The following is a 23555-nucleotide window of genomic DNA, read 5'->3' on the forward strand; positions in this document are numbered from 1 at the left end:
TGGACTTGAAAAGGGCTGTTCACTCATGATCTCCATGCAATCTGACAGAGCTTGAGCAGTTTTGTAAAGTATGGGGAAAAATTGCAGTGTCCAGATGTGCAAAGTTGGTGGAGACCTACTGACACAGACTCAAGGCTGTAATGGCTGCCAAAGGTGTATTTACTAAATACTGACTTGAAGGGGGTGAAGGATGTTGCCTGGATTGGGGAGCATGACTTATGAGAATAGGTTGAGTGAGCTTGGCCTTTTCTCCTTGGCGCAATGGAGGATGAGAAGTGACCTGATAGAGGCGTATAAAATGATGAGAGGCATTGATCGTGTGGGTAGTCAGAGGCTTTTTCCCAGGGCTGAAATGGCTAACATGAGAGGGCACAGTTTTAAGGTGTTTGGAAGAAGGTACAGAGGAGATGTCAGGGGTAAGTTTTTTTAAACACAGAGAGTGGTGAGTGCGTGGACTGGGCTGCTGGTGACGGTGGTGGAGGCGGATACTATAGGGTCTTTTAAGAGACCTCAAGTACATGGAGCTTAGAAAAGTAGAGGGCTATGGGTAACCCTAGGTAATTTCCAAAGTAAGTACACGTTCGGCACAGCATTGTAGGCTGAAGGGCCTGTATTGTGCTGTAGGTTTTCTGTGTTTCTATGTAATTAATTTAGATCACTTTGTAGAGATCTGTTTTCACTTTGACATGGAAGGGTCAAAGAAGAGTGTCAAGAAAAGCCAAATTAAATCCGTTATGATTCAATATTGTAAAACAATAAAACGTGAAAACTTCCAAGGAGGGTGAATATTGTTTTTTAAATAGCCACTGTATACTATGTCAAATTTATCACTTCTCTTCAGAAGCTGCCTGACCTGCTGAATAATACCAGCAGTGTGTATTTCTATTTCGGATTTCCAGCATTTTCACCTTTACTGCAGCCTCTCAGGTGCAGTTTGTTATAGCACTCTTGGTTTTCTAGTCCAAGCATTCACGGGTGTACATCACTCCTTTATATTAGCTAAATCTGCTTTGCTATCATTTGCATTGTTATTGTTCGACCTCAACATACTCATGGTTTGCAATGATCTGTATCGGTGGCATGCAAAACAAAGTTTTTCAAAGTTGACAGTAAATTTATAATCAGATTACATACATGTCACACAAACAACTTGAATTTTTTCTTCCTGTGGGCATACCTAGCAAATCTATAGCATAGCAACTGTTAACAGGATCAATGAACAACGAACTGTGCAAATATAGTATAAATAAATAGCAATAAATAATGAGAACATGAAATAACAAGATAAAGAGTCCTTAAAGTGAGACCACAGGTTGTGGGAACACCAGAAATAGAATGGGTGTAGCTATCTCCTTTTGTTCACACCCTGATGGCTGAGGGTTAGTAACCATTCTTGAACCTGGTGGTGCGAGTCCTGAAGCACTTGCACAGGCTACCTGAAGGCAGCAGTGAGAAAAGAGCATGGCCTGGATGGTGTTCTCTGAATGATGGATGCTGCTTTTCTACGGGAACATTTCATGTAGATGTGCCTAATGGTTGGGAGGGCTTTACCCGTGATGTACTGAGCCGAATCCACCATCTTCTGCAGGATTTTCCACTCAAAGTGTTTCCACTGTATCACAGCAGAATAAACCAATTACCAATAGCGATACTGCTGCACCAGCAACCCGCTGTGAACCCCTGCACTCCACTGGGGCTCTTGAAGCAATGAATGACAACTCCACAGCTCAGTGTGGAGAAGCTGCCTGCAAAGTGTTCGGGCAGGCTCGACGACCAGTGTGGCCACGCTGTACTGTGGGCCTCAGATTGCACTGGCCAACACTGCAAGACCAGCAATTCAAAATGATCATAAGAGGAGAAAAATGGCAGAGACTTGGAGCCTGAAATAACTTTGACCCTGATCGGCTGAAGTTAAGATAATTGAAGAGAAGTTCAAGGTGATAATGTTGAATTAGGATTGTTCAAGCAAGCAGATGGCAGTCACAAAATAAAAAAAAATTCCAAGTGGAGTATAATATTCGATGGTCCCATCAACATCTGACATTTAAAATAACAAATAAACAATACACAACATATAGACAAAGGCTCACTATAGAATTTACAGCAGCTACATGTTGGCTCTATAATGAGAGGATCAGTTGTACTTGGCTGTATTTGAAGACCTAATTATTTTCCATAGCAATTCCTACTCTACTCATTTCAGGCAGGTAAACTGCACGGTACATCAACTTACATAAACATCAGTTGGTGAACTGTTTCCATTCGATTCCAAATGTTATGAGCATGAACTAATTTCTTTGGGAACAGAAACAGCATGCAACTTGCAACCTGTTGCGGAGCTTAAAATGTAGAAAACATTGAAATGGTTAAACAAAGGCTGCAGCCAAACAAACAGATTAACACACACTATGCTGCCATCTGCTGGCATATACCCATTTCTGCATCTGTAAAAAACAACATCCTGAACAAACAGAATTGTAAACAAGATGCAATTTAAATGGAAAATAAATCTTCTTCAGAGGATTATGACATATCAGTTTTATCATATACGAATTAGGCATTGCCTCCAGATTGTTTATCTCTGAAATTAAATTACTGACCAACAAGGCATCTGGGGCTCCCAAGTCAAACACTTCCTCCCTTGGACTAGTTAGGGTACTGACGGAGGAAAGGACGAAACATAGAAAATAGGTGCAGGAGTAGGCCATTCGGTCCTTCGAGCCTGCACTGCCATTTATTATGATCATGGCTGATCATCCAACTCAGAACCCTGCACCAGCCTTCCCTCCATACCCCCTGATCCCCGCAGCCACAAGGGCCATATCTAACTCCCTCTTAAATATAGCCAATGAACTGGCCTCAACTGTTTCCTGTGGCAGAGAATTCCACAGATTCACCACTCTCTGTGTGAAGAAGTTTTTCCTAATCTCGGTCCTAAAAGGCTTCCCCTTTATCCTCAAACTGTGACCCCTCGTTCTGGGCTTCCCCAACATCGGGAACAACCTTCCTGCATCTAGCCTGTACAATCCCTTTAGGATTTTATACGTTTCAATCAGATCCCCCCTCAATCTTCTAAATTCCAACGAGTACAAGCCCAGTTCATCCAGTCTTTCTTCATATGAAAGTCCTGCCATCCCAGGAATCAATCTAGTGAACCTTCTTTGTACTCCCTCTATGGCAAGGATGTCTTTCCTCAGATTAGGGGACCAAAACTGCACACAATACTCCAGGTGTGGTTTCACCAAGGCCTTGTACAACTGCAGTAGTACCTCCCTGCTCCTGTACTCGAATCCTCTCGCTATAAATGCCAGCATACCAATTGCCTTTTTCACCGCCTGCTGTACCTGCATGCCCACTTTCAATGACTGGTGTATAATGACACCCAGGTCTCGTTGCACCTCCCCTTTTCCTAATCGGCCACCATTCAGATAATAATCTGTTTTCCTATTTTTGCCACCAAAGTGGATAACTTCACATTTATCCACATTAAATTGCATCTGCCATGAATTTGCCCACTCACCCAACCTATCCAAGTCACCCTGCATCATCTTAGCATCCTCCTCACAGCTAACACTGCCGCCCAGCTTCGTGTCATCCGCAAACTTGGAGATGCTGCATTTAATTCTCTCATCCAAGTCATTAATATATATTGTAAACAACTGGGGTCCCAGCACTGAGCCTTGCGGTACCCCACTAGTCACTGCCTGCCATTCTGAAAAGGTCCCGTTTATTCCCACTTTCCTTCCTGTCTGCTAACCAATTCTCTATCCACATCAATACCTTACCCCCAATACCGTGTGCTTTAAGTTTGCACACTAATCTCCTGTGTGGGACCTTGTCAAAAGCCTTTTGAAAATCCAAATATACCACATCCACTGGTTCTCCCCTATCCACTCTACTAGTTACATCCTCAAAAAATTCTATGAGATTCGTCAGACATGATTTTCCTTTCACAAATCCATGCTGACTTTGTCCAATGATTTCACCGCTTTCCAAATGTGCTGTTATCACATCTTTGATAACCGACTCCAGCAGTTTCCCCACCACCGACGTTAGGCTAACCGGTCTATAATTCCCCGGTTTCTCTCTCCCTCCTTTTTTAAAAAGTGGTGTTACATTAGCCACCCTCCAATCCTCAGGAACCAGTCCAGAATCTAACGAGTCTTGAAAAATTATCACTAATGCATCCACTATTTCTTGGGCTACTTCCTTAAGCACTCTGGGATGCAGACCATCTGGCCCTGGGGATTTATCTGCCTTTAATCCCTTCAATTTACCTAACACCACTACCCTACTAACATGTATTTCGCTCAATTCCTCCATCTCACTGCACCCTCTGTCTCCTACTTTTTCTGGAAGATTATTTATGTCCTCCTTAGTGAAGACAGAACCAAAGTAATTACTCAATTGGTCTGCCATGTCCTTGCTCCCCATAATCCATTCACCTGTTTCTGTCTGTAGGGGACCTACATTTGTCTTTACCAGTCTTTTCCTTTTTACATATCTATAAAAGCTTTTACAGTCAGTTTTTATGTTCCCTGCCAGTTTTCTCTCATAATCTTTTTTCCCCTTCCTAATTAAGCCCTTTGTCCTCCTCTGCTGAACTCTGAATTTCTCCCAGTCCTCAGGTGAGTCACTTTTTCTGGCTAATTTGTATGCTTCTTCTTTGGAATTGATACTATCTCTAATTTCTCGTCAGCCACGGGTGCACTACCTTCCTTGATTTATTCTTTTGCCAAACTGGATTGAACAATTGTTGTAGTTCATTCATGCAATCTTTAAATGCTTGCCATTGCATATCCACCGTCAATCCTTTAAGTGTTATTTGCCAGTCTATCTTAGTTAATTCACGTCTCATACCTTCAAAGTTACCCCTCTTTAAGTTCAGAACCTTTGTTTCTGAATTAACTATGTCACTCTCCATCTTAATGAAAAATTCCACCATATTATGGTCACTCTTACCCAAGGGGCCTCTCACGACAAGATTGCTAATTAACCCTTCCTCATTGCTCAAAACCCAGTCTAGAATAGCCTGCTCTCTAGTTGGTTCCTCGACATTTTGGTTCAAAAAACCATCCCGCATACATTCCAAGAAATCCTCTTCCTCAACCTTTACCAATTTGGTTCACCCAATCTACATGTAGATTGAAGTCACCCATTATAACTGCTGTTCCTTTATTGCACACATTTCTAATTTCCTGTTTAATACCATCTCCGACCTCACTACGACTGTTAGGTGGCCTGTACACAACTCCTACCAGCGTTTTCTGCCCCTTAGTGTTATGCAGCTCTACCCATATCGATTCCACATCTTCCCGGCTTATGTCCTTCCTTTCTATTGCGTTAATCTCATCTTTAACCAGCAACGCCACCCCACCTCCTTTTCTTTCATGTCTGTCCCTCCTGAATATTGAATATCCCTGAACGTTGAGCTCCCATCGCTGGTCACCCAGGAGTCATGTCTCTGTGATCCCAACTATATCATAATCATTAATAACAATCTGCACTTTCAATTCATCCACCTTGTTACGAATGCTCCTTGCATTGACACACAAAGCCTTCAGGCGCTCTTTTACAACTCTCTTAGCCCTCATACAATTATATTGAAAAATGGCCCTTTTTGATGCTTGCCCTGGATTTGTCGGCCTGCCACTTTTACTTTTCTCCTTACTACTTTTTGCTTCTACCCTCACTTTACACCCCTCTGTCTCTCTGCACTGGTTCCCATCCCCCTGTTGTGAACTAACCTCCTCACGCCTAGCCTCTTTAATTTGATTCCCACCCCCCAACCATTCTAGTTTAAAGTCACCTCAGTAGCCCCCGCTAATCTCCCTGCCAGGATATTGGTCCCCCTAGGATTCAAGTGTAACCCGTCCTTTTTGTACAGGTCACGCCTGCGCCAAAAGAGGTCCCAATGATCCAAAAACTTGAATCCCTGCCTCCTGCTCCAATCCCTCAGCCACGCATTTATCCTCCACCTCGTTGCATTCCTACTCTCACTGTCGCGTGGCACAGGCAGTAATCCCGAGATTACTACCTTTACAGTCCTTTTTCTCAACTCCCTTCCTAGCTCCCTATATTCTCCTTTCAGGACCTCTTCCCTTTTCCTTTTCCTTCTTTTACGAGGACAAAAAGATACAGAATGCATCAACTTTTGGATCAGTACCTGTTACTGATCGACATAACATGGTTATTCACAGCTGATAGTGAACAGGAGGGGGCAGCAGTCAGACAACTACAGCAAGGGCAACCGGACAGAACCATTTCAAAGTTGATCCAGCTCGGATAACTGATTGCCATATTATTTAATTTACTCTAACTCAACAGGCTGGAGCTGCAACAGACTGCTCAACAAATCTCCCAGTGGTGTCAAAGATATTAGAGGTGTGGACTGCAGTTACACTGGTCAACCGAGGGATGTCTCTTTATGATTTATTTCTTAAAATTTTTCCTGGTTCATTTTTGTCTCACCCCATACACAGCTAATAGCTTATTTTCAGTTAATTTCCCTTCTATTTCTCCATTACCCTTTATCCATCTCTTGCTAGTTTTCTTTTTAAAAATATATTTGAATAGGAGACTACCACTGACCAATTTGTATAGTTGGTATACAGGCAGAGGCAGTGTTTAGTCAAACTGTCAGGAAGGACAGGCAGATAGGGCAAAATTACAGTCAGTGGAATGAGCTGCAGTGTAGAAAGGGGGACAAAATCAAAAAGGATGATGAATACAGGACTGATGGCGTTATGTTTGAATGCACGCAGTATACAAAATAAGTTAGGTGATCTTGTAGTGCAGTTAGTGATAAGCAGGTATGACATTGTGAGCATCAATGGGTTATGGCTGAAAGAAGATTTACTTGGGAGCTTAACATCCAAGGATACACATTGTATGGAAAGGACAGGCAGGCAGGCAGAATGGGTGGCATGGCTCTGTTGGTAAAAACAGAAATCAAATCCTTACAAAGAGGTGACGTAGATCACAAGACGCAGAATCATGGGTAGAGTTACGGAACTGCAAGAGTAGAAAGACCCTGATGGGAGTTATATACTGGCCCCTCAACAGTAACCTGGATGTAAACTACAAATTACAACGGGAGATAGAAAAGGCATGTCAAAAGGGCAATGTTACAATAGTCAGGGGGGATTTCAATATGCAGCTAGATTGGGGAAGTCAGATTGGTGCAGATTTTGGATCCCAAGAGATAGAATTTGTAGAATGCCTACGAGATGGCTTTTCAGAGCAGTTTGTGGCTGTACCCACTAGGGGACCAGCTATTCTGGATCGGGTGTTGTGTAACGAACTCAATTTGATTCGGGGGCTTAAGGTAAAGGAACCCTTAGGAGATAGTGATGATAATATGATAGAATCCATCTTGCAACTTGAGAGGGAGAAGCAAAAGTCAGATGTATCAGTATTACAGTGGAGTAAAGGGAATTGGAGAGGAGCTGGCCAAAGTTGATAGGAAGGGGACACCATCAGGGATGACGCCGAGCTGCAATGGTTGGAGTTTCTGGAAGGATTTCAGAAGGTGCAGGTTTAGAGGTTTAGAGATTCAGAGGTTCTGAGGAGGGCTAAGGCACTGGTGACCCCTGTTTCCATCCAGGGGGTCAGTGTAGACATGGTGGAGGATTACAAATACTTGGGGATACGAATTGACAATAAACTGGACTGGTCAAAGAACACTGAGGCTGTCTACAAGAAGGGTCAGAGCCGTCTCTATTTCCTGAGGAGACTGAGGTCCTTTAACATCTATCGGACGATGCTGAGGATGCTCTACAAGTTTGTGGTGGCCAGTGCTATCATGTTTGCTGTTGTGTGCTGGGGCAGCAGGCTGAGGGTAGCAGACACCAACAGAATCAACAAAGTTATTCGTAAGGCCAGTGATGTTGTGGGGATGGAACTGGACTCTCTGACGGTGGTGTCTGAAAAGAGGATGCTGTCCAAATTCCATGCCATCTTGGACAATGTCTCCCATCCACTACATAATGTACTGGTTGGGCACAAGAGTACATTCAGCCAGAGACTCATTCCACCAAGATGCAACACTGAACGTCATAAGAAGTCATTCCTGCCTGTGGCCATCAAACTTTACAACTCCTCCCTTGGAGGGTCAGACACTCTGAGCGAATAGGCTGGTCCTGGACTTATTTCCTGGCATAATTTACATATTACTATTTAATTATTTATGGTTTTATATTGCTATATTTATACTCTATTCTTGGTTGGTGCAACTGTAACAAAACCCAATTTCCCTCGGGATCAATAAAGTATGTCTATCTATCTATCTATCTAGATATATCCCAAAGAAGTAGTAGTATACTAAAGGCACGAGGACACGACTATGGCTGACAAGGGAATGAAGGTCAACATGAAAGCAAAAGAGGGGGTATATAATAGAGCAAAAATTAGTGGGAAGCTAGAGGACTGGGAAGCTTTTAAAAACCAACAGGTGGTAACTAAAAAAAAGGAGCAAAAAGGTGAAATATTAGAATCAGATTTATTATCACCATCATGTGTTGTGAAATTTGTTAACTTAGCAGCAGCAGTTCAATGCAATACATAATAGAGATAAAACAATAAATAAATTACAGTATATGTATATTGGATAGATTAAAAATCGTGGAAATACAGAAATAATATATATTTAAAAAGTCAGGTAGTATTCACGGGTTCAATGTCTATTTAGGAATTGGATGGCAGAGGGGAAGAAGCTGTTCCTGAATCGCTGAGTGTGTGCCTTCAGGCTTCTGTACCTCCTACCTGATGGTAACAGTGAGAAAAGGGCTTGTTCTGGTTGCTGGAGGTCCTTAATAATGGACGCTGCCTTTCTGATACACCACTCCTTGAAAATGTTCTGGGTACTTTGTAGGCTAGTACCCGAGATGGAGCTGACTAAATTTACGACCCTTTGTAGCCTCTTTCGGTACAGTGCAGTAGTCCCCTCCATACCAGACAGTGATGCAGCCTGTCAGAATGCTCTCCATGGTACATCTATAGAAGTTTTTGAGTGTTTTTGTTGATATACCAAATCTCTTCAAACTCCTAATGAAGCATAGCCGCTGTCTTGCCTCCTTTATAACTACATGGATTTGCTGGGACCAGGTTAGATCCTCAGAGATCTTGACACCCAGGAACTTGAAACTGCTCACTCTCTCCACCTCTGATCCTTCCATGAGGATTGGAATGTGTTCCTTCATCTTACTCTTCCTGAAGTCCACAATCAGCTCTTTTGTCTTACTGACGTTGAGTGCCAGGTTGTTGCTGCAAAACCATTCCAGTAGTTGGCATATCTCACTCCTGTACACCCTCTATTCTCCATCTGAGATTCTACCAACAATGGTTGTATCATCAGCAAATTTATAGTTGGTGCTTGAGCTATGCCTTGCCACACAGTCATGGGTATACAGAGAGTAGAGCAGTGGGCTATGCCCACACATCAGAGGTGCGCCAGTGTTGATCGTCAGCGAAGAGGATATGCTATCACCAATCCGCACAGACTGTGGTCTTCCAGTTAGGAAGTCGGGGATCCAATTGCAGAGGGAGGTACAGAGACACAGGTTCTGTAACTTCTCAATCAGGATTGTGGGAATGATGGTGTTAAATGCTGAGCTGTAGTCGATGAACAGTATCCTGACATAGGTGTTTGTATTATCCAGGTGTTTGATGCCTCTGGGCCTGTTTTCGCTGGAATTTAGAAGAATGAGGTGGAAAATCTTATTGAAACCAATTAATGATGGAAAGGAATTGTGGATAGTTCAGGTCAAACCCCTGCATCAGGAACCTCAGGAGCAACTTTGTTTATGTGAATGGCATGGAGAAGGGATTCTGTGTGGAAAATCCACTCCTTAGATTCCCTTTAAATCTTACTCCTCTCATCTTAAACCTGAGCTAGAAACATAGAAAACCTACAGCACAATACAGGCCTTTCGGCCCACAAAGCTGTGCCAAACATGTCCTTACCTCAGAACTACCTAGGCTTTGCCCATAGCCCTCTATTTTTCTAAGCTCCATGTATCCAAACAGGAGTCTCTTAAAAGACCCTATTGTTTCCACCTCCACCACCACCGCTGGCAGCCCATTCCACACTCACCACACTCTACATAAAAAACTTACCCCTGACATCTTCTCTGTACCTACTTCCAAGCACCTTAAAACTATGCCCTCTCGTGCTAGCCATTTCAGCCCGAGTTAAAAGCCTTTGACTATCTACACGATCAATGCCTTGTACACAATCTTGTACACCTCTATCAGGTCACCTCTCATCCTCCATTGCTCCAAAGAGAAAAGGTTGAGTTCAACCTATTCTCATAAGGCATGCTCCCCAATCCAGGCAACATCCTTGTAAATCTCCTCTGCACCCTTTCTATGGTTTCCACGTCCTTCCTGTAGTGAGGTGACCAGAACTGAGCACAGTACTTCAAGTGAGGTCTGACCAGGGTCCTATACAGCTGTAACATTACCTCTTGGCTCTTAAGCTCAATCCCACGATTGATGAAGGCCAATACACCGTACGCCTTCTTAACCACAGAGTCAAGCTGTGTAGCAACTTTGAATGTTCTATGGACTTGGACCCCAAGATCCCTCTGATCCTCCACACTGCCAAGAGTCTTGCCATTAAAGCTATATTCTGCCATCATATCTGACCTACCAAAATGAACCACGTCGCACTTATCTGGGTTGAACTCCATCTGCCACTTCTCAGCCCAGTTTTGCATCCTATCGCTGTCCCGCTGTAACCTCTGACAGCCCTCCACACTATCCACAACACCCCCACCCTTAGTGTCATCAGCAAATTTACTAACACACCCCTCTACTTCCTCATCCAGGTAACATAAAAATCACAAAGAGCAGGGATCCCAGAACAGATCCCCGAGGCACACCACTGGTCACTGGCTCTCCAGTTTTCGACCCACCTACCCTGGGAAAACCTTGACCATGTATCTTATCTATGCCCTGCACCATTTTATATACCTCTAGCTTTATAAGGTCACCCTCAGCCTCTTGCACTCCAGGGAAAAATGTCCCAGACTATCCAACATCTCCTTATGTCTCAAGCCTGACAGTCCAGGTAACACTCATGTATCTTTTCTACACCTTCTCAGGTGTAATCACATCCGTCCATCTAGCATGACGACTAGACGTACAGACACTACTGCAAAAGCAACCTAACCAACATGACACCCCAACTCTTATACTCATTGCTTCGGTAGGTGAAGGCAAGGATACCAGATGTGTTCTTCACCACTCTGTCTACCTTTGTCACCACTTACAGAAAAATATGTACTTGAAATCCAGGATCTTACTGTTCTACACCACTCCCAAGACCCAGCCATTCACTGTGTGTGTCCTGACCTGATTTAACTTCACATTTATCAAAGTTAAATTCCATTTGCCATTCCTCGGCCCAATTTCCCCAGATGATCTAGATCCTCTTCTAACCTTCTTCAATGCCCACTATACACAAATATTGGTGTCAACTGCAAAAACTACGTTCTCTTCCAAATCATTAATATGCAATTAATAAAGGACATTACAGCACACCACTGGTCATAGATCTATAACCCGAAAAGCTGATCCATTTGATTTGCTTCTCAGCACTGTTTTTTCGTTTGAAAATAAGACTCGAAAAAGACATGATTGCATTGCCAAAAGTCTTGCTCCCTCAGCTTCTTTCTGCATCTTGGTTTATCTGGAGGTAGTTAAATTGTGTCCTGTGCTCATTTCGTGTACCTGCACACATGGCTCTCCCCTCATCTCCGTTCCTGTATAAATGGTTCATATTTTATATAATGGTTTATAAATTCTCTGCCACAGGAAACAGTTGAGGCCAGTTCATTGGCTATATTTAAGAGGGAATTAGATATGGCCCTTGTGGCTAAAGGGATCAGGGGATATGGAGGGAAGGCTGGTGCAGGGTTCTGAGTTGGATGATCAGCCATGAACATACTGAATGGCTGAGCAGGCTCAAAGGGCCGAATGGCCTACTCCTGCACCTATTTTCTATGTTTCTATATTCTACCCTAGGCAGAAAAGAAGCCTCACGATTTAATGACTCCATCACTTTACTTTTACCCTTCTCCCTCAATAGTGCAGACACACATCACCCTCTTTTTTATCACCTCAGATTGTTGTAACTTCCAGTAATTAGTGCCGCTTATGTCTAAGTACCAGTTATTCAAATTGTATTTAGCTTTTTACTATAAAATAACTTCCATTTCCCCATTTAATTCTGAACAGTACAGTCAGTTTAATTTGTAGCCACCAACTGTCCTTCTATTTTTTGCACCTCATGTTAATAACTTAAAAGATTACAAATTCTGTCAATCAAATTTAAGGGGGTTTCAATTTTTATCTTACTGCGGAGGCTAATTAAAATGGCGTCTTTGTTATGTTAATCTGGGGAATGCGGCTTTGTTGTGTTAAACACTGAGAAAGTTTGCAGTAGCAGCTTGTTTTTGCTTTAGAGTGTGATAAGAGGGTGCTATTAACCAATTGGGATAGTTGTTATGGTTTTGGTGTATTTGAAGATACTGTATGCGCGGGATTTTGGGGCAGAAGGCGGGAGAGCGAGACAGAGGATGGACGAGGTGCTGTGAGTCCGCTAACGGGGTCGGACCCCGAGTGGGACGTTCGGCGAGGAGACGGAGATGGATTCGGATTTGTGTGGAGCGTCTGGTCGACCACCGTTGGTGGTCCCAGGCGGCCGGTCGAGGTGGTCCGAGGGGGGTCGCAGGGTGAAGAAGGTGGTCCTTGAGCTCCAACGGTTTTGTGCACGAAGAGATTGAACTTTGATAAGTGTGGCGCCTTTTATTTTCCTTTTATATTTTATTCTCTTTTAATTATATAGTTCCAGTAATATCTATAAACTGTATATCATTTAATTGCATCTGGTGTATTGTCTGTTATTTGGGCGGGGTGGGGTACCTCACACAGCATCTACACAAACTAATTACCCAGTTTGGCAGGGCCGAGGCTGTTTCCCTAAACGACAGCGTGCCGAGCGGCCCTGAGGGTGGCCAGGAGGGCTACACAAACATTAAGGTTATAATTTTAAATATCAAGTGTAACTATACTCAGTCAACACACATCAAAGTTGCTGGTGAACGCGGCAGGCCAGGCAGCATCTCCAGGAAGAGGTACAGTTGACGTTTCAGGCCGAGACCCTTCGTCAGCACAAGTCATTTTCTACCCTGCAACAACTTATTGCCAAAAAACAACAGACGATTAAAGGAATTATATTTATGAATCATAGAACATAGAATAGTACAGCACAGTACAGGCCCTTCAGCCCACAATGTTGTGCCGATCCTCAAACCCTGTCTCCCATAGAACCCCCCACCTTAAATTCCTCCATATACCTGTCTAGCAGTCTCTTAAACTTCACTAGTGTATCTGCCTCCTCCACTGACTCAGGCAGTGCATTCCACGCACCAACCACTCTCTGAGTAAAAAACCTTCCTCTAATATCCCCCTTGAACTTCCCACCCCTTACCTTAAAGCCACGTCCTCTTGTATTGAGCAGTGGTGCCCTGGGGAAGAGGGGCTGGCTGTCCACTCTATCTATTCCTCTTATTATCTTGTACACCTCTATCACGTCTCCTCTCATCCTCCTTCTCTCCAAAGAGTAAAGCCCTAGCTCCCTCAATCTCTGATCATAATGCACACTCTCTAAACCAGGCAGCATCCAGGTAAATCTCCTCTGTACCCTTTCCAATGCTTCCACATCCTTCCTATAGTTAGGCGACCAGAACTGGACACAGTACTCCGCCTAACCAGAGTTTACATCGCGATTCTTAAACTCTATCCCTCGACTTATGAAAGCTAACACCCCATAAGCTTTCTTAACTACCCTATCTACCTGTGAGGCAACTTTCAGTGATCTGTGGACATGTACCCCCAGATCCCTCTGCTCCTCCACACTACCAAGTATCCTGCCATTTACTTTGTACTCTGCCTTGGAGTTTGTCCTTCCAAAGTGTACCACCTCACACTTCTCCGGGTTGAACTCCATCTGCCACTTTTCAGCCCACTTCTGCAACCTATCAATGTCTCTCTACAATCTTCGACAATCCTCTACACTATCTACAACACCACCAACCTTCGTGTCGTCTGCAAACTTGCCAACCCACCCTTCTACCCCCACATCCAGGTCGTTAATAAAAATCACAAAAAGTAGAGGTCCCAGAACCGATCCTTGTGGGACACCACTAGTCACAACCCTCCAATCCAAATGTACTCCCTCCACCACAACTCTCTGCTTTCTGCAGGCAAGCCAATTCTAAATCCACCTGGCCAAACTTCCCTGGATGCCATGCCTTCTGACTTTCTGAATAAGCCGACTGTGTGGAACCTCGTCAAATGTCTTACTAAAATCCATATAGATCACATCCACTGCACTACCCTCATCCATATGCCTGGTCACCTCCTCAAAGAACTCTATCAGGTTTGTTAGGCACGATCTGCTCTTCAAAAAGCCATGCTGACTGTCCCTGATCAGACCATGATTCTCTAAATGCCCATAGACCCTATCTCTAAGAATCTTTTCCAACAGCTTTCCCACCACAGCCGTAAGGCTCACCGAACTATCCCTACTACCTTCTTTGAACAACGGGACAATATTCACCTCCCACCAGTCTTCCGGTACCATTCCCGTGGACAACGAGGACATAAAGATCCTAGCCAGAGGCTCAGCAATCTCTTCCCTCACCTCGTGGAGCAGCCTGGGGAATATTCTGTCAAGCCCCGGGGACTTATCTGTCCTAATGTATTTAAACAACTCCAACACCTCCTCTCCCTTAATATCAACATGCTCCAGAACATCAATCTCACTCATATTGTCTTCACCATCATCAAGTTCCCTCTCATTGGTGAATACTGAAGAGAAGTATTCATTGAGGACCTCGCTCACTTCCACAGCCTCCAGGCACATCTTCCCACCTTTATCTCTAATCGGTCCTACCTTCACTCCTGTCATCCTTTTCTTCTTCATGTAATTGAAGAATGCCTTGGGGTTTTTCTTTACCCTACTCGCCAAGGCCTTCTCATGCCCCCTTCTTGCTCTCCTCAGCCCCTCCCTAAGCTCCTTTCTTGCTACCCTATATTCCTCAATAGACACATCTGATCCTTGCTTCCTAAACCTCATGTATGCAGCCTTCTTCCACCTGACTAAATTTTCCACCTCACTTGTCACCCATGGTGCCTTCACCCTACCATTCTTTATCTTCCCACCGGGACAAATTTATCCCTAACATCCTGCAAGAGATCTCTAAACATTGACCACATGTCCATAGTACATTTCCCTGCAAAAACATCATCCCAATTCACACCCACAAGTTCTAGCCTTATAGCCTCATAATTTGCCCTTCCCCAATTAAAAATTTTCCTGTCCTCTCTGATTCTATCCTTTTCCATGATAATGCTTTCTTTCTTTTTAAATCTTTTTATTAAATAAATATACAAAAAGGTAAACCATATAGACACTAATACATTGTTAGAATATAATAAAATTACAGAAGATATTAATACAAAAAAAAACTACAAACACTGTAATTTAAACATAACATACCAAGGTAACATAATAGTATACTAATTTTATATATATATATCAATAGAGAAAAAGAAAAAAAAACCCCCAAAAAAAACCCACCGTGCAACTAACTAAAAGCAAAGCAAAGCAATGAGCTAACTTGAAACCAAACAGAGTTAAACTTAAAATCACGTCCTCAATCCCGACCTCCTTTAAAAACAGTAAAAAAAACAAGAAGGGTATGATGATAATGCTAAAGGCCAGGGAGCGGTGGTCACTGTCCCCCAGATGCTCACCCACTGAGAGATCTGTGACCTGACCCGGTTCATTACCTAATACTAGATCTAGTATGGCATTCCCCCTAGTCGGCCTGTCAACATACTGTGACAGGAATTTGTCCTGGACACACTTAACAAACTCTGCCCCATCTAAACCATTGGAACTAATGGGGTGCCAATCAATATTAGGGAAGTTAGAGTCAGCCATGATAACAACCCTGTTATTTTTGCACCTTTCCAAAATCTGCCTCCCAATCTGTTCCTCGGTATCTCTGCTGCTACCAGGGGGCCTATAGAATACTCCCAATAGAGTAACTGCTCCCTTCCTGTTCCTGACTTCCACCCATACTGACTCAAAAGAGGATCCTGCTACATTACCCACCCTTTCTGTAGCTGTAATAGTATCCCTGACCAGTAATGCCACCCCTCCTCCCCTTTTTCCACCTTCTCTATCCCTTTTAAAGCACTGAAATCCAGGAATATTGAGAATCCATTCCTGCCCTGGTGCCAGCCACGTCTCTGTAATGGCCACTACATCATAATTCCATGTATGTATCCAAGCTCTCAGTTCATCACCTTTGTTCCTGATGCTTCTTGCATTGAGGTACACACACTTCAGCCCTTCTACCTTACTGTCTTTACACCCTTTATTCTGCTTCTCTTTCCTCAAAGCCTCTCTATATGTTAGATCTGGCTTTACTCCATGCACTTCTTCCACTGCTCTATCGCTCCGGGTCCCATCCCCCTTGCAAATTAGTTTAAACCCTCCCAAACCATGCTAGCAAACCTACCTGCAAGGATATTGCTCCCCCTCGACTTCAGGTGCAACCCATCCAATCTGTACAGGTCCCACCTTCCCCAGGAGTGATCCCAATGATCCAAAAATCTAAAACCCTGCTCCCTGCACCAACTCCTCAGCCACACATTCAACTGCCATCTCCTCCAATTCTTACCATCACTATCACGTAGCACTGGCAGCAAACCTGAGAACGCCACCCTTGAGGTCCTGTTCTTCAGCCTTCTGCCTAGTCCCCAAAATTCACATTTCAGGACCTCATTCCTCTTCCTGTCTATGTCATTGGTCCCAACATGCATCACGACTTCTGGTTGCTTTCCCTCTCGTACCAGAATGTCATGCATCCGGTCAGAGACATCCCGGACCCTGGCACCCGGGAGGCAACAATCCATGCGGGTGTCCTTCTCACGTCCACAAAATCTCCTGTCTGCTCCCCTGACTATAGAGTCTTCAATGACGACAGCTCTCCTCTTCTCCGTCGTACCTTTCTGCACCACAGGGTCAGACTCAGTGCCGGAGGCCCTGCCACCGTGGCTCACATCTGGTGGGTCGTCCCCATCAACAGTATCCAGGACGGTAAACTTATTATTCAGGGGAATGGCTACAGGGGTGCTCTGCACTACTGGTCTACTAACCTTCACTTTCCCCCCTCTGACTGTCACCCAACGACTTGCTTCCGGCAGCCTAGATGTGACTATCTCCCTGTAGCTCTCATCTATGACTGCCTCATTCTCCTTTATGAGTCGAAGGTCATCCAGCTGCTGCTCCAGATTCCTTACACGGTCTTCTAGATCACCCAGCCGCATGCACTTCTGGCAGATGTGACTCTGCCGAAGAGGGGAGTTCCCCCAAGACTGCCACATCTCACATGAGAGGCACATCACCGTCTCAGGAGACATTGTAAAGACTAACTGGGAGCAAGCTCGTCCTCCGTCTCTTCTCGTCAAAGCCTCAAAGCTCCACTCCTTCACTGGCCCACTCACTCAATGGCTGCTTAAAGGGTTAGAAAAGAAAAGAAAAGAAACAAAAAGGGCCCATTATAATTAAACAGTCTAATGTGCACAAGTTGGAGCTCAACTGTTCAACTCACTGATCTTCAGTCGATCTCGGCACCTGCCTCTATTGAATCGCGGTCCCCACCAGGTTGAATCCTACAATCGTTTCCCCAACGTCTTTTCTCCATCTCCCACGGAACAACAAAGAAACCCCAAGACCGCTCTTCCTAATTAGTTTTCACACATTCCTCAGCATCCCTCATCTTCAACAATAACCCAAACAACAGACTACTCTCACAGAAGTGCTAAAATGAAATACCTACAGCATAACAGTAAAAATGTGAAGCAGGATAAAGTGGCCACTGAGTGTATGTCCGTGGTCTTCTGCTGCTGTAGCCCATCCACTTCAAGGTTCAACATATTGTGCTGTCAGAGATGTTCTTCTGCGCACTACTGTTGTAATATGTGATTATTTGAGTTACTGTCACCTTCCTGACAGCTTGAACCAGTCTGGCCTTTCTTCTCTGACCTTTCTCATTAGCAAGGTGTTTTCATCCACAAAACTTCCACTCGCTGGATTTTTTTGCTTTTCACACCATTGACTGTTGTGCATAGAAATCCCAGGAGACCAGCAGTTTCTGAGATAGTCAAACCACCCTGTCTGGTACCGATAATTCTATAGTCAAAGTCACTTATATCACATTTCTTCCCTTTCTGATATTTGGTCTGAACAACTTAACCTCTTGACCATGACGGCATGCTTTGACGCACAAGGTGCTGACATGCGATTGGTCGATAAGATTAACAAGATGTTCAAGTGTACCTAACAAAATGGTCGCTAAGTCACCCTTAAACAATAGAAAACCATTAATTTTCCAAATTGAAATTAATTCATTGCTATAAATCTGAAAGTACTTAATAAAAATCTTTTAAGTTTTAGTTTTACTGCTTCTTAATTTGTGAAGTGAGAAGTCTTCCCCAACCATAAGCCCTGGATGAACCATGAGATCTGCAATCTGCTGAGGGCCAAATCAGAGACGTTCAAATCTGGTGACCAAAGTTACAAGAGGTCGACATATGATCTCCAGAAGGCCAGCTCATGGGTGAATTGTCAATTCCGGACTAAACTCCAGTCAATGAAGGATGCTTGATAGCTGTGACAGGGCTTGAATGCTATCACCTATTACAAAGTGAAACCAAGCGATATAGTGACAACAGGGCTTTGCTTCCAGTTGAGCTCAATGCCTTCTATGCTCGCTTTGACTGCCAATACATGGAGGAAATATCACAAACTCCCCAGTGATCCTGTGATTTCAGTCTCTGTTGCTGAGGTGAACATATCCTTCAGGAGGGTGATCCCACAAAAAGCATCTGGCCCAGTTGGGGTACCTGGCCAAGTACTAAAGACCTGTACACTGACCCACTGGACTGCTCACTGACGTCTTTAACTTTTTGCTTCAGCAGTCTGAGGTACCCACTTGCTTCAAGTAGGCTTCAATTATACCGGTGCCCAAGAAGAATATGGTAGACTGCCTCAATGACTATTGTCCAGTGTCATTTACATCCACAGGGATGAAGCTTTTGAGAGGTTGGTGATGAAAGACATCAACTCTTGCCTGAGAAGCGACTTGGACCAGCTCTAATCTGCCTACTAGAGTAACAGGTCCACAGCAGATGCCAGCTCATTGGCTCTTCACTCAACCCTGGAACATCTGGACAACAAAGATTCATACATCAGGATGTTCTTTATCAACTACAGCTCGGCATTCAATACCATATTCCCCTCAAAGCTAATCAATAAGCTTCAAGACCTTGGCCTCAATACCTCCTTGTGCAATTGGATCCTCAATTTCTTCAGCTGCAGACCCCAGTCAGTTCAGATTGGTAACAACATCTCCTCCACGATCTCCATCAACACCAGAGCATCACAAGGCTGAGTACTTAGCCCCCCAACTCTATTCACTTAGCCCCCTGCTCTACTCGCTTTACCCTTCTGACTGAGAGGTTAAGCACAGCTCCAACATCAGTTTCCTGATAACACCACTGTCGTAGGCTGAGTTAGAGGTGGTGATGAATTAGCATACAGGAGGGAGATTGAAAATCTGGCTGAATGGTACCACAACAACAATAACCTCTTACTCAATGTCAGCAAGACCAAGGAGATGATTATTGACTCCAGGAAGAGGACACCAGAAGTCCACGAGCTAGTCCTCATTGGGGGATTAAATGTGGATAGGGTCAGCAACTTCAAATTCTTTGGAGTTATCATTTCAGAGGACCTGTCCTGGGCCCAGTGCAATTATGAAGAAAGCACCGCACCGCCTCTACTTCCTTAGGAGTTTGTGAAGATTCAACATGACATCTAAAACTCTGATAAGCTTCTGTAGATGTGTGGTGGCGAGTATATTGACTGGCTGCATCACAGCCTGGTATCGAAACACCAATGCCATTGAACAAAATACAGCATTCTACAGAAAGTAGTGTGCATGGCCCATCCATCATGGGTAAACCCTCCCCACCTCTGAGCACATCTACACAAAACACTGTTGCAAGAAAGCAGCATCCATCATCAGGCACCTCCACCACCCAGGACATGCTCTTTGTCTTGCTGCTGCTGAAGATACAGGAGGCTCAGAAATCACACCACCAAGTTCAGGAACAGTTACTACCCGTCAACCATCAGGCTCTTGAACCAGAAGGGAGAACTTCACTCGCCCCATCACTGAACTGTTCTAACAACCTGTTTGGCCTCATCAGTCACCTCCGGACCCACAGCCACCAATCTCCCATTTGACTTTGAAGCCGTGGTCATCTTTGACTACGAAGGACGAACAACAACAACAACTCAGTTGCAAGGACTCTTCATCTCATGTTTGCAATATTTATTGTTTATTTATTATTATTTATTTCAAATGGTTCCATTTTCATTTTTTCCTTTTGTATTTGCACAGATTGTGGTCTTTTGCACACTGGTTGAACGCCCGAGTCAGTGTGATCTTTCATTGATTCTATTATGGTTATTATTCAATTAGGGATTTATTTAGTATGCCTGCAAAAAATTGAATCTCAGCGTTATGTATTGTGACATAAATGTACTTTGATAGTAAATTTACTTTGATTTGGAACAACATATACAACTTAAACCTAAGAAAGGTATTGAACATAAACTAAAGCATAAAGGTTTTAAAAGCTGCTATCTGGACACTGTTCCCCCTGAAAATGACAATGCTGCCTTGAGTTATTGTGACACATCCTGTATATATCATTGCCAAGACAGTCAGGTTGAGATAACAACTGATGATATTCAGTACCACTATTGCATAAATACCTCATAAATGCCAAGAAGGTAAGGAGGGCAAGGCTCACGGCCCAGCCAGAAACAGCAAACGCCTGTGGCATTGTCAGTGCTCCCGTCCCAACGATCAAGTTAAACATGTAAACGAGCCCCACCTAAAAATGAAGCAGAAAATAAATCTCATTAGTGACACCTACCACACCCACCTATTACCTCTTCAATTTTCTCCTGTGTGTGTGGCAGTCCCTCAGCACCACTGGAGCACAGGATTTTCAACTGGGGCTCAAGCTGCTAGAGTGGGACTTCTATCATCAAATGCCAAAGTTTAGAGCTTCCAACCGAACCACAGCCAAAAATGATCCTGACACTTGTGCAGTTCCTTATACAGAAAAACTCTGGAACAGGAATAGGATATTTGGCCCATTGGGTCCAGCTGAAGTGACATGCGGGCACAACTCAACAGGAAACACTTGTCTCTGTCCTGGATGGTGGGGGGATGGACCCTCACCACTTGGGACATGCCCTCTTCTTATCACTACCGTCAGGGAGGGGTTACAGGAATCTGAAGATGCACACTCAACGCTTTCAGAATAACTTCTTACGCTCCACTATCAGATTTCTGAACGGTCCATGAACACTATTTTGCTCTATTTTGACCATTTTTTAATATTGTTATTGTGCTTTATAATACTTCTGTTTATGGACTGTGCTGTTGCTGCAAAACAACAAATTTCATGACATTCCCTGTTAATCAACCTGATTACGATTTTCAAAAATGGAACTGAACACTGTGTATTCAGCAAACTTCTGTCCTTATGATGGAAGGTAAGTTAAGAAACTGTTGCTCACAGCTCCATGGACCTGGGCTTCATTGTGACCACAGGTGCTCTTTCTGTGTTGTATTTTGCATATTTGTTCAGGTTTAATTGTCATTCAGCCAAATATGAATACTCATGAATACAGCCAAGTGAAACGTTATTCCAGGGCACAGTAAACCACAGTACCAACAGTCATACACAGCACAAAGCACATAGCAGAGATCAGTAAAATAATCACACAAGAAAATACAGTCTGAGACCCCTAGTCTATGAATGTCGCAGAAATCTGCAGATTGCAAACAGGAGGAAATCTGCAGATGCTAGAAATCCAAGCAACACACATAAAATACTGAAGGAACTCCGCGGGCCAGGCAACAGCCATGGAAAAGAGCACAGTTGACGTTTTGGCCCGAGACCTTTCAGCAGGGCTGGAAAAAAAATTATGAGTAGAGTTAAAAGGTGGGGAGAGAGGAAGAAGAAACACAAGGTGAAAGGTGAAACCAAGAGGGAGGGGGATGAAGTAAAGAGCTGGGAAGTTGATTAGTGAAAGAGATACAGGACTGGAGAAGGGGGAGTCTAATAGGAGAGGACAGAAGGCCACAGAAGAAAGGGGGAGGAGCATCACATGGAGGCAAGGAGACAAGGTGATAGTGGGAAAAGTGGATGGGGAAATGGGGGAGGAGGGAGGGTGGGAGGGCATTACCAGAACTTTGAGAAATCAATGTTCATGCTATCAGGTTGGAGGCTACCCAGACAGAATACAAGGTGTTGTTCCTTCAACCTGAGTGTGGCCTCATCGTGACAGTAGAGGAGGGAGGCCATGGATAGACATATCAGAATGAGAATGGGAAGTGGAATTAAAATGGGTGACTACTGGGAGATCCCTCTTGTTTTGGCGGACAGAGCATAGATGCTTGGTGAAGCAGTCTCCCAATCTACATCGGGTCTCACTGATACACAGGAGGCCACACCGGGAGCACCGAACCCAATAGACTCACAGGTGAAGTGTCATCTCACCCGGAAGAACTGTTTCAGGCCCTGAATGGTAGTGAGGGAGGTGGTGTGGGGGCAGGTGTAGCACTTGTTCCGACTGCAAGGATAAGTGCCGGGAGGGCGATCAGTGGGAAGGGACAAATGGAAAGAGAGTTGCGTAGGGAGCAATCCTTGCAGAGAGCAGAAAGTGAGGGGGGTGAGGGGGAGAGGAAAAGATATGCTAGATGGTGGGATCCCAAATCGGAGGCAAAGTGGATGAAGTCGATGAGTTCAGCATGGCTGCAGGAAGCAGCACCAATGCAGTTGCGATGTCGTGTAGGAAAAGTGTGGGATGGTCACCAGTGTAGGCTTGGAACAAATATTGTTCCACGTAGCTGACAAACAAGCTGGCATAGCTGGGACCCATGCAAGTGCCCATGGCTATGCCTTTTGTTTGAAGGAAGTGGGAGGAGCCAAAAGAGAAATTATTTAGAGTGAGGACAAGGAGATGGTGCTGGAAGGGAACTGGTTGAGTCTGATGTCCAGAAAGAAGCGGAGAGCTTCAAGGCCTTCCTAGAAGGGGATGGAGGTGTATAGGGACCGGACATCCATATTAAAAATATGATGGGGGTCAAGGAACCTAAAATCATTGAAAAGATCCAAAACACTAAGACCAGTCGAACACAATACGGGCAGTCGAACACAATACAGCTTGTCGTCTGTCGAGCAAAGACTAGGGGGCAGCACCAACTCCAGCTTGCTCTCCATGATACACTGACTGGTGGAGCACACCAAATCTGACACATTTCTCCACGGCAGCTGCAAACAGATGACACTGCGGCTTGAAGCCTAGTCCTAGCTCGAACGAGGCC

General features: G+C 44.2%; 1 protein-coding gene across 2 annotated transcripts in view; it reads right to left on the bottom strand.

The window, feature by feature from the left end:
• The window catches only part of tmem104 (transmembrane protein 104), a 214292-nt gene that overhangs the window by 151189 nt on the left and 39548 nt on the right, over window positions 1-23555 (bottom strand). For both annotated transcript variants that reach the window (XM_063030861.1, XM_063030862.1), the window contains exon 3: window positions 20927-21048. In XM_063030861.1, the coding sequence (XP_062886931.1) occupies window positions 20927-21048 (122 nt within the window). The remainder of the gene's footprint in view (window positions 1-20926; window positions 21049-23555) is intronic.

Source organism: Mobula hypostoma, chromosome 22, assembly GCF_963921235.1.
Source record: "Mobula hypostoma chromosome 22, sMobHyp1.1, whole genome shotgun sequence".
Lineage (NCBI taxonomy): Eukaryota > Metazoa > Chordata > Chondrichthyes > Myliobatiformes > Myliobatidae > Mobula > Mobula hypostoma.